The sequence below is a fragment of the Argentina silus genome (genome assembly GCF_951799395.1).
Source record: "Argentina silus genome assembly, chromosome: 1".
NCBI classification, from domain to species: Eukaryota; Metazoa; Chordata; class Actinopteri; order Argentiniformes; family Argentinidae; genus Argentina; species Argentina silus.
This window is the reverse complement of record NC_139655.1, coordinates 15037888-15047691: the sequence shown is the minus strand read 5'-3', so window position 1 is coordinate 15047691 and position 9804 is coordinate 15037888. Positions and strand designations below refer to the sequence as shown.

At 45.2% G+C, this 9804-nt stretch overlaps 1 protein-coding gene across 1 annotated transcript in view; it reads left to right on the top strand.

The window, feature by feature from the left end:
• Positions 1-605: 605 nt before the first annotated feature.
• rpgrip1 (RPGR interacting protein 1) overlaps positions 606-9804 on the top strand; it is a gene marked incomplete at its 5' end in the record, with an annotated part of 12094 nt that continues 2895 nt past the window's right edge. The window contains 19 exons of the mRNA XM_083672503.1: positions 606-693; positions 811-864; positions 951-1089; positions 1370-1575; positions 2027-2129; positions 2839-2985; positions 3215-3320; positions 3488-3511; positions 3612-3758; positions 4803-4876; positions 5085-5290; positions 5584-5693; positions 6785-6835; positions 6973-7152; positions 7409-7526; positions 7717-8226; positions 8494-8639; positions 8887-9235; positions 9768-9804. The exon at positions 9768-9804 is cut by the window's right edge and continues 157 nt beyond it. Coding sequence (XP_083528629.1) covers positions 606-693; positions 811-864; positions 951-1089; positions 1370-1575; positions 2027-2129; positions 2839-2985; positions 3215-3320; positions 3488-3511; positions 3612-3758; positions 4803-4876; positions 5085-5290; positions 5584-5693; positions 6785-6835; positions 6973-7152; positions 7409-7526; positions 7717-8226; positions 8494-8639; positions 8887-9235; positions 9768-9804 — 2795 coding nt within the window. The remainder of the gene's footprint in view (positions 694-810; positions 865-950; positions 1090-1369; positions 1576-2026; positions 2130-2838; positions 2986-3214; positions 3321-3487; positions 3512-3611; positions 3759-4802; positions 4877-5084; positions 5291-5583; positions 5694-6784; positions 6836-6972; positions 7153-7408; positions 7527-7716; positions 8227-8493; positions 8640-8886; positions 9236-9767) is intronic.

The window sequence follows — 9804 nt, the reverse complement described above, 5'->3', positions numbered from 1 at the left end:
CATTAAAAGTGGACACCATTCTGATGTCAGAGCCGCAAAAGTTGTCTAGTCCAGTCAAGAGCTGCTTAGGACTGATTTGCATTAAGAGTTGGGGGTGGGGCATTTTCTCCTGTCAGCCAAATGGCAGATTACCTCCTCTCTGGGCTTTGCTTGAGGCTCTGTAAAATGTAACTACACACTAGATTACTAAACTCAAATGTCAGTCTAGTAATCAATCAATTAATCAATCACATTTATTTGCATAACCCTTGTTATAAAAAACACGTCAAAAATTGCTTAGTTTTAGTTATAGTTTTCTATGGTAAGGTCCCAACTTTTGGTTTATCTGACATTACAGTGTGTTGAATCAGGGCTATTTCTTTTCTTCTAATCTTCAAACTATATCAGCAGTTACTCTGTAGCTTATAGATATAATTATATTATCTTCTTATTTCCTGTATCCTTTCTTAGGTACAGTAGCAGCTGTTGAAACATCATAATAAGACTGACCCATCACGTCCTGCAAGATGTCATCCCATCATCTGAGATGACACCCCCACCACAGTCCTATCTCAACCCCTGAGGGAGAAGCTTTCTGATTGGCTAGACCCCGACTGACCTCTGCCATGTCTCTGGCTGTGGACGAGACAGCTGGGGACCTCCCAGTGAGAGATGTCGGACTGATGAAAGGAGGACTGATGCCAACAGTTCCAGGTGTGTGTGTGTGTGTGTGTGTGTGTGTGTGTGTGTGTGTGTCTTACTATTAGAAAGAAAAAGGTCTGACTGAGGTGAATCATAGCTCTAACTAGTTCTTCCCTGTCTCAACTGCAGACTCTGTGAGAGACATGAGGTCATGGAAGAAACCACAGATTCTGAAGATAAAAGGTACAAAGAAACAGTAGATCACAGATTATAATCCTGATCGTCTATCACTCTCTAGATCATTTTCCCTCTAACCACTTCCCTCTGTTCTTCCTCTTCCTCCACAGCGGACCGCCAGAGAATGTTCCGGTTGCCAAGAGAGCAGCTGGAGGACCAGTGCTTCCGCCTGCAGGAGGAAAACAACCTGTTGAGACAACACACACACACCCAGGAGCAGAGGCTACGCAGGTATGCACATATACACACACACACACACACACACACACACACACACACACACACACACACACACACACGCTCACTGTCCCATTTCAAGGAATAACCTTTATGAAGCCTTCTTAAATGCTTTGTAAGACCTACATAGATGGTTCTCTAAAAATCCAATCTACAATATAATCTACACCATTACAATACAGTTATCAGGAACTTAAGTATAAATAAATAAGATAGAGTTGCGCCAGCCCACTAGACTAGTGTGTGTCCCACATCTCCACCTCCACCTCCCCAGGATGTCCACCAAGCTGCTGCGTCTGCGGCAGGGGCGGCCTGGGACAGCTGGGGTGAGGGAGGGGGACATGGAGGAGACTATCCAGGAGCTGGAGGTCCGTGTGGCCACCCTGGAGAGCCAGAAGGGGGCGCTGCAGAGCAAACTCAGCATGGCCAGGCAGCACATCATGGACCTAGGGGGCAGGACGCACTACAGAGTCATCAGAGGTACTGTTCCACTCCCTGATAAAAGCGCTCTTTGCAAGAACAGAGTTCTTGGGCATACAGTATATTGCAAGTACTTTTCCCCATTTCCCCCCCTCAATCCCTCCTTCCCTCCACAAACTCCTTGTCTAAATGTACAGTATATGGATATTCAGCTCCACTTTATTTGAATAGTTCTGCTATAGATGGTCTACAATTCTAACAATTCTACAATTTTCTGTCTGATGAAGGTCATCCTTCCAATGCATTGTATTAAAATTTGAGTTAGCACCCCAACTCCAGTTGTTTAAGCGTGAAATCCCTTTGTCTACAATTGTAACAGTCACGGTTGTTTTTTGCTTATTGTGTACATAATCCAGCGAGGGATTGATCATTGGTGAACGCGGCTGGACACGAAAAAAATAATGAATTCATCAATTCATTCAGTCACTCCTGTTCTTCTCTCTCCTCATAGGGCGGGGCATGGATGGGGAGGGCGGAGTCAGACAAGCGGCTCAGACAGCTCCGCCCCGCTATGGTCACAGTCTGGAGGACACAAGGGGAGAGATAGACAGATTGTAGGAATAGAGTGTGTGTGTGTGTGTGTGTGTGTGTGTGTGTGTGTCCTAGGACATACAGTAAAGTAAAGCTCTAATTGAAGAAGAGAAATAGAAGAGAAACATTTATCCAATGATCTTCTCTCCCATCCCTTTGCTCTAAACAGACATACTCTGCTCAGGTTCGTAGGTGAATGCCTGCCTGTTGTTGCCTCATCTAAGATCAACCCCTAAGCCCACATGCACTTGTGGACATCTGAGGTGATTTGACAGCAGGGGAGGCTGCTGGAGGTAGAAATCGGCTCATTGTATTGGAGGACAGGCTCATTGTATTGGAATGGAATGAGGAATGGTATTAAACACGTTAAAAACATTTCCATTCCATGCATTACAATGAGCCCATCCTCCGATTTCTGCCTCCACCAGCCTCCCCTGTTTGACAAGTATAAGCAATATGGCAAAGACTACAACTTGGCTGGTTGGAATTGCCACCATTATTGCTTACACCAATCCAATCCCTTCAGATCTGTGAGAGTAGGCCTGACTCCAAACTTGGGGTCGGGACCCCATATGGTGTCCCCAGAGAAAATCTAACTAACCTCTATGATTTGATAAATAAGAGAAACACATTTCCATTTTGTATGAAGACAAACAATGTCTGTGTATTGCACCTGTAGTCTATATTGCAGTGTTTTGGGGTTAAAATCCCCCCCCTCTCTCTTCCCCCTAGCAGGTCCAGTGTGGTAGAGACCCAGCAGGTGAGGGTGTCAGAGCTGGAGCTGGTGGCCCAGTCCTTGAGAGACACGCTCAGAGAGAAGGAGAGCGAGATAGAGGGCACCATGAAGGAGATGAGGAAGCAACAGGCAGACGGGCACAGGTAGGGAAGGAACACAACTCTCACACACACACACTCGCACACACACACACACACACACACACACACAAACACATTTTTAGCTGAACACGCATGCACACATGTATGCACACACACACACAAACACAAACATTTAGCTATACATACACACGTACACCCTCACACCAACACAGATTGGTCTAAAGTAAATAGACAGTCTGAACTATTCTCTTACTGTATATTCTTACCACAGAATCACCATAAAAGACAATGTGGACGTGATCCGCTTGCAGAAGCAGCTGTCAGACAAAAGTGCTTCCCTGCGCGTGATCCAAGAGAAGTTCAACGTCCTGCAGGAGGTCAGAGACTCTTATTCTTCTGTGTTATTAATAATATTTCACTGGCCGTACTTCAAAACAAACCAACCCAGTCATTTACAACCCTCAATTCTTCTCATCCCCGCTTTCACTCCCCCCCCCCCACCTCCCCCCCACCTCCCCCCCCCCTCCCCCTCTCCTCTCTCCAGGCTTATGAGGCCCAGTTGGAAGAGGTGAGAGAAACCTAAAAGCTTGACAGACATTCAGAGATCTACAGTACAGCACATCATTGGACTTTCCTGATCTCTGATATGCTCTATATGTTCACTAAAGGGTCAGAGGGGTCTGAAGGCGAGTCAGGGAGCCCTCCTGGAGAAGGTGGAGGAGCTGAGTGAACAGCTGAAACAAGAGAGACAGAGAGTGCTGACACTGGAGGGACAACTCACTACCGCCTCCCTCTCACTGCAAGCCCTGGAGGAGGTACTGCAGACATGGACACACATTGCATGCGGGGGCTCCATAGTACCAGGTTGAGATCAAGGACGTAGGAAGTATATTTCGTGAGGGGGTGCTGCCTAAAATGTTGTGAGCGGGGTGAAGGGGGGGCGTACACCCCCTGTTCTACCCAGAGACAATTTTGCATATCACCTGCTAAACAGCAATTCTGGTGACTTTTGATGGGAGAATAAAGTAGTGGTCAGTGTGATTGAAAAGCATGAAAGTATCAGGTCTCATGTAAATGACACTAGGCGTACAGCTGATTTACCCGAGTGCACCCGTCTGGGCCGATAAACAGCTCTGATCACGAGAGAGTTGCATATATTTGTCATTATATCAATCCCAACTCATCCAAACCTGCGCTACAATCTAGCAGGTGCCTATGTCAACACGCACCAGTATGATCGCATATAGTGAGAGAGAGCTACGTAATGGGAGATGGACATAAGGTGAGGATAAGGTGAACACCTCGCATTTTGTTGGCTATTTGTCCCGATTCCGACAATGACAAAAGATGCCCCCCCCCTTTATGTACCCAGCCAAAATGTTGTCTATCACCTGTTAAACAAGCAACTCTCGTGACTTTTTGACGGGAGAATAACATAGTGGTTAGTGCAAGTGAAAAGCGTATAATACATGCTTGCTAATGCTTTCCCCTGACAACTTACCCTAACTGTAACTCCGGTTAATGCCTAAAACTGCCTAACCGCCAAGCAAGTCGCATTTGTAGCTTTTCATACGAACCGGTTGTGAGATTGAATATGAATTGGGCATTCTGCTTTTGTATGAATTCATACAAATAGTGTGAGGTCCTGTTGGATTACAAAGTCTGACATATTAAATTCCTTAATGGTTAAGGATTGTGGGAAGGATAGATCAGAATCCTAGATCAAATTGAGGGTAACTTCAAGCTTCTTTGAGATAGTGGGACACTGTAGTCTGTCTTGTAGTTGTCCCCCTAAATAAAGGTTTGTAAGTCATGGTTGTCATATGAGGAGGTATACTGAAGGTGTTTCTTTGTGTCAGTTCCAGGAGAGAGTGTGTGACCTGGAGGGAGAGAGGGCTCTGCTGAAGAAGAGTTATGACTCACTGCTGGAGAGGTGAGTAAGAGTGAAACATAGTGCTTTAAGTCATTCTGTTCACAATGGGTTGTTGTACTGTGTGTGCTACTTTATTAACCTGGGCTAGTTGTCTGACTCTGTCTGTCTGTCCGTCCGTCCATTCATCACTCTCCCTCCCTCTCTCTCTCCCTCTCTCTCTCTTTCTCTCTCTCTCTTCCTCCTCTTTCTCTCTCCTTTGCTCTCTCAGCACCTTATCGGCCCAGAGCCATACAGAGGATAAAGAGAGGGAGCAGGAAAAAGAGAGGGAGAAAGAGGAGATCGGGAGGATGGATATCCAGAGACTCAAGGAGATGCTGCGAGTGGAGACAGAGGAGAGAGGGAGGCTGGAGGAAGAGAGAGAGAGGTTGAGACAAGACAAAGAGAGGATAGAGGAACACAGGGAGAGAGAGAGAGGTAAGAATATCACCCTCTTACTCACTGGGTTGTTTTCGGAATAAATTAATAAAAAAAACTACTTCGAAATGTTTTCTTCCCTTTTTCTAGCACAGTGACTGCTTGTGCCACTTATTCTTATAGAAAGTGTAACTTTTCCCTTAGTTTAGGTTAATGTACTTATTGTAAGTTGCTCAGGATAAGAGCATCTGATAAATGACTACAATGTAAATGTAAAACAAATGTATCTCATAGCCAGTAAAATGTAAATCTCATACAGTTTTGGTCTAATTTCATTGTTTTATATTGACTAGTCGAGTCCAATGAGCCGATGAGAGGGAAGCATGATCGTCTAGAACAGGAGGTTCTACAATACAGAGACCAGGTGACATCATTGCAGGAGAGACTGGACTCAGTCACAAAGGTCAGAGATCATGATTGATAAGGATTGATAAGGAGTGTCCAAAAAATCTGAACAGATCATGGCAAAAAGTGTTTTAATTACTCAGCTCTGTGGTCTTGGAATTTGTTCCAAACTAGTTTGAAACTCCAGGATCCTGTTTTTTTGGAGGAGTTTAAAAGGTTGGTTGGTGTACGTGTTACTGAGGAATGTAATTGTCAATAATCTCTTGTGGTGGTACATATGATTGATTTTATTTATGACTGTATTGTATGTTTGTGTGTGAAATGCATTCTATGTGTGTCAATATCACTAACCTTTTTATGGTATGTCTACAGTGCCCTTCATAAGTATTGGAAAAAGAATCTATCCTGAAGAGTACAGAAACATCTTGTCTGCTCGAGTACAAGCAAATGCCTCCAAATTCATTGGATGGGGCTTCATCATACCGTCATAAGACAATGGCCCCAAACATACTGCCATAGCAACTAGGGAGTTTTTCATGGCCAAAAAGCAGAAAGTTCTTGACTGGCCAAGTCAATCTTCAGATTTAAATCTAATTGAACATGCACTTCATTTCCTGATGATAAGATTTTAGGCAAAAAGACCTCAAAACAAACAACTGAAGATGGCTGCAGTACAGGCATGGCAGAGCATTACCAAAGCATATACCAGCATCTGGTGGGGTCACTGGGTCGCTGACTTCAAGCAGTTATTGTGCTACCAACGCTTAGGTTGTGGGTTCGATTCCCGTTGGGACCATATATACTGAAAAATGTATGCACTCACTGCAATGCAAGTCGCTTTGGATAAAAGTGTCAGCTAAATGACTCCATAGTAATTGTTTGATTTAAAATCCAAACTGTTGGAGTATAGAACTAAAATAAGACAACCTGCATGTCTGCATCTGTAATTTGTTTTGTGATGTATGTGTCATCATTTGTGAATTGTCTGAAATATGATTTTCCATGGCTGCTGTCATGTCTGTTTATCTCAGTGAGACTAACCTGGGTAAATGGCCAAAAAGCAGAATAAAGGTTAAATAAATAAATAAGAATAGGAAGTTATTATGTTAATAAAAGTGCTTTCTCTCTCTCTCTCTCTCTCTCGCTCAGGAGTTTGACATGAGTGTGGAGGACCTTAGTGACACCCTACTGCAGATCAAGGTTTGTTCCTTCTCAGATCATTTCGCTTTAACCTGCTAAAACGTCGCTTTTTTACCTGCTTTGAAAACAAGGGATCACATGTAAGTCTGTGTAAGTGTCTTCACACTCTCTTTTTGTCCCTCCATCAATCCATATAGGCCTTTAGGCTTCAGCAGGAAGCCCAAGAGGGCCTGCGTTTCCTGGGGGTTGATGGGAAGGTGGAGGACTCGTCTAGAGAGTTGATTGACCTCCAAGCCTCCCATGCAGAGACCGTATTGGAGCTGCACAAGACCAGAGATCTGCTGTTACTGCAGCACCGCATAAACAATGACCTGCAGGTACACACACACACACACACACACACACACACACACACACATACGCACACACACGCACACACACATCCACACACACAAATGCAGGCACACATACACACACGCAAACACGCACGCACGCACGCACACATACACAGCAAAATAGCATCATGTTTTCCTGAATTAGTGTAAAGGTTTTCATATAATTGATCATCCATCTTCTCTTGTTATCCTCCGTCCCATCCCACTCCTCCTCTTCTGTTTCTCTGTCCTTTCTCAGGCTGAGTTTGACACTATGATGGAGAGAATAGAGAGAGACAGGGAGGAGACCAGGAGGAGGGTGGCAGAGAAAGATAAACTCCTGGGGAGGAGAGCCCTACAAATAAACACATTACAAGGTAAGAGAATGGAGACATAATCTTGGTATCCCTTGACCAAGAACAATAGCTTTTCTACAAGACATTTGAAAAGCAAGTAATAAAATGTAACAACCATGTAATGTAACCATTGTAATAACCAAACAATTGAACGATTATCCAATACATTACAGGATATGCCTAATGTTCTTTCTCTTGTGTTAACCTAAAGCCCAGCTGAAGGAGTTAGCATACAGCCCCAGAAATTACAAACGGAACATACCACTGCAGTACACCTGGCCGGGGGGACACCACGAAGTGGTGCAACCCATCGAGGACGATACCACTTTCTCTCAGCTACGGGGGGGGGACTCCTTACTGGAGATCCATCTCGGGGGGGCTACCTTCACCCCTGGGGGGCTACGAGCCATGAATGGTGCCCGAGAAGAGGCGGGAGGGGCAGAAGAGGTTGTGACCTTTTGCACTTACGCCCTATTGGACTTTGAGATGCACTCCACCCCTCTGATCTCAGGGAGTCAGCCCAACTATGGGTTCACGTCCAAGTACCCGCTCTCGGTCCGCGACCTGGGCAGGTTGGGAGGTCAGGGAGGAGCGGTGAGGGTGGAGCTCCACCAGGCACTGGGAGGGGTGCGCTTCATGACGCGAGGGCGAGCACAGGTGCCCCTGGTCGGGGTGATGGAAAGGAGAGGGGAGCGTGTGAGCGGACGAGTCAACATCGCAGGTGAGGGTCATGGATAGACACTGGCTCGGCGGCTGATCTCAGGCAGCAGAGACCATTGACATCAGCAGGCGCTATGCTACTGTATCAGGGGAGGTTGATGGAGGTAGAAATCTGAGGTAGAGATCCCCTGTACTGTATGCAATCCCATACACATTTCAAGTGAAATAAAATAAAGAACGGGCACAATAGATCGGTACTATTAATCAACCAATGTCATAGTTTTTCTAAGAATAAAATGTTCATGTGTACTCCTCACTCCCCTTGTAGGCTCAGAGGGGGAGATCATAGGAGTCCTAGACTTCTGGGTGCGCCTGTTCCCCCCTGCCGAGCCAATGGACACACTGGTAGAGAGAGGAGCGGACAGACTGGTGGACAGACGGACCACTCTGGGGTGGCAGGACAGTGTACATGAGGTAATGAAACAGTGCTACACACACACACACACACACACACACACACACACACACACACACACACACGAACACACACACACACACACACACACACACACACACACTAACCTTGATGAGGTTAGGGTATTCCATAAAATATTGAAATAACAATTAGCCAGGACTCTTCCATTGAAAATTATATAACTCTATGTATAATTGATGGGTGGCATTGTTCATGCAGAACGCATTGATTTTTCCCATATAGCAGGAACTATTTGACTACGGCGGAGGAATACCCAACGAGCTGGAGGTGGTGCTGGAGCGCTGCGTGGGCCTCAGCTCGCGCTGGCCGGGACTGCTTCCTGACTCGTACCTGATGTACCGGCTATACGACCTGCCTCCCCACAGCTCTCCCACTGTCTCGTGCTGCGCCGACCCCCTGTTTAACGATACAGTGAGCTACCCCCTGGCTGTGACGTCAGACGTTCTGGAGTACCTGAGGCGGGGAAGTCTGTGGGTCTACGTGTTTGACGACAGCGATGATCAGACTCCGCCCGCCTACCTGGCCAAGACCCCCGTCCCGCTCCACGCCCTGGCCACAGGAAGACAGATCAGAGGTGAGAAGAGGAAGAGGAAATGGTTAAATGGCAACCACTGTATGTCGAATTTTATTCTATTATATTCTATTATACTCTGTTGGATGGGACTGCAAGGGACAGAGATCTATCAAAAAAAAACATTGAGGGTACCCAATTCAATGGATATCATCATAGAACAGAATCTAGAGAGGTTTTTATTTGTATGATCTGATGTTGATTATTATTGCAGAACATGCAAATGTATCTTACCATTATCCATTCCATTCCCTTCTATTCTATTCTATTTTATTCCACTCCATTCTATTATATTCCCTTATATTCTATCTGATTCTATTCCATTAAATTCGATTATATTCTAATCCATTCCACTCCATTCCATTCCATTCCATTCTATTCTATTCTATTCTATTCTATTCTATTTTATTCTATCCTATTATATTCCCTTCCCTTCCCTTCTTTTATATTCCCTTCTATTCTATTCCATTCTATTCAATTCAATTCCATTCTATTCCCTTCTATTCTATTCTCCTCCCTGCTTTCTTCGTGTCAGGTGACTATGTTCTGAGGGATACAGGTGGTGGTCCGAG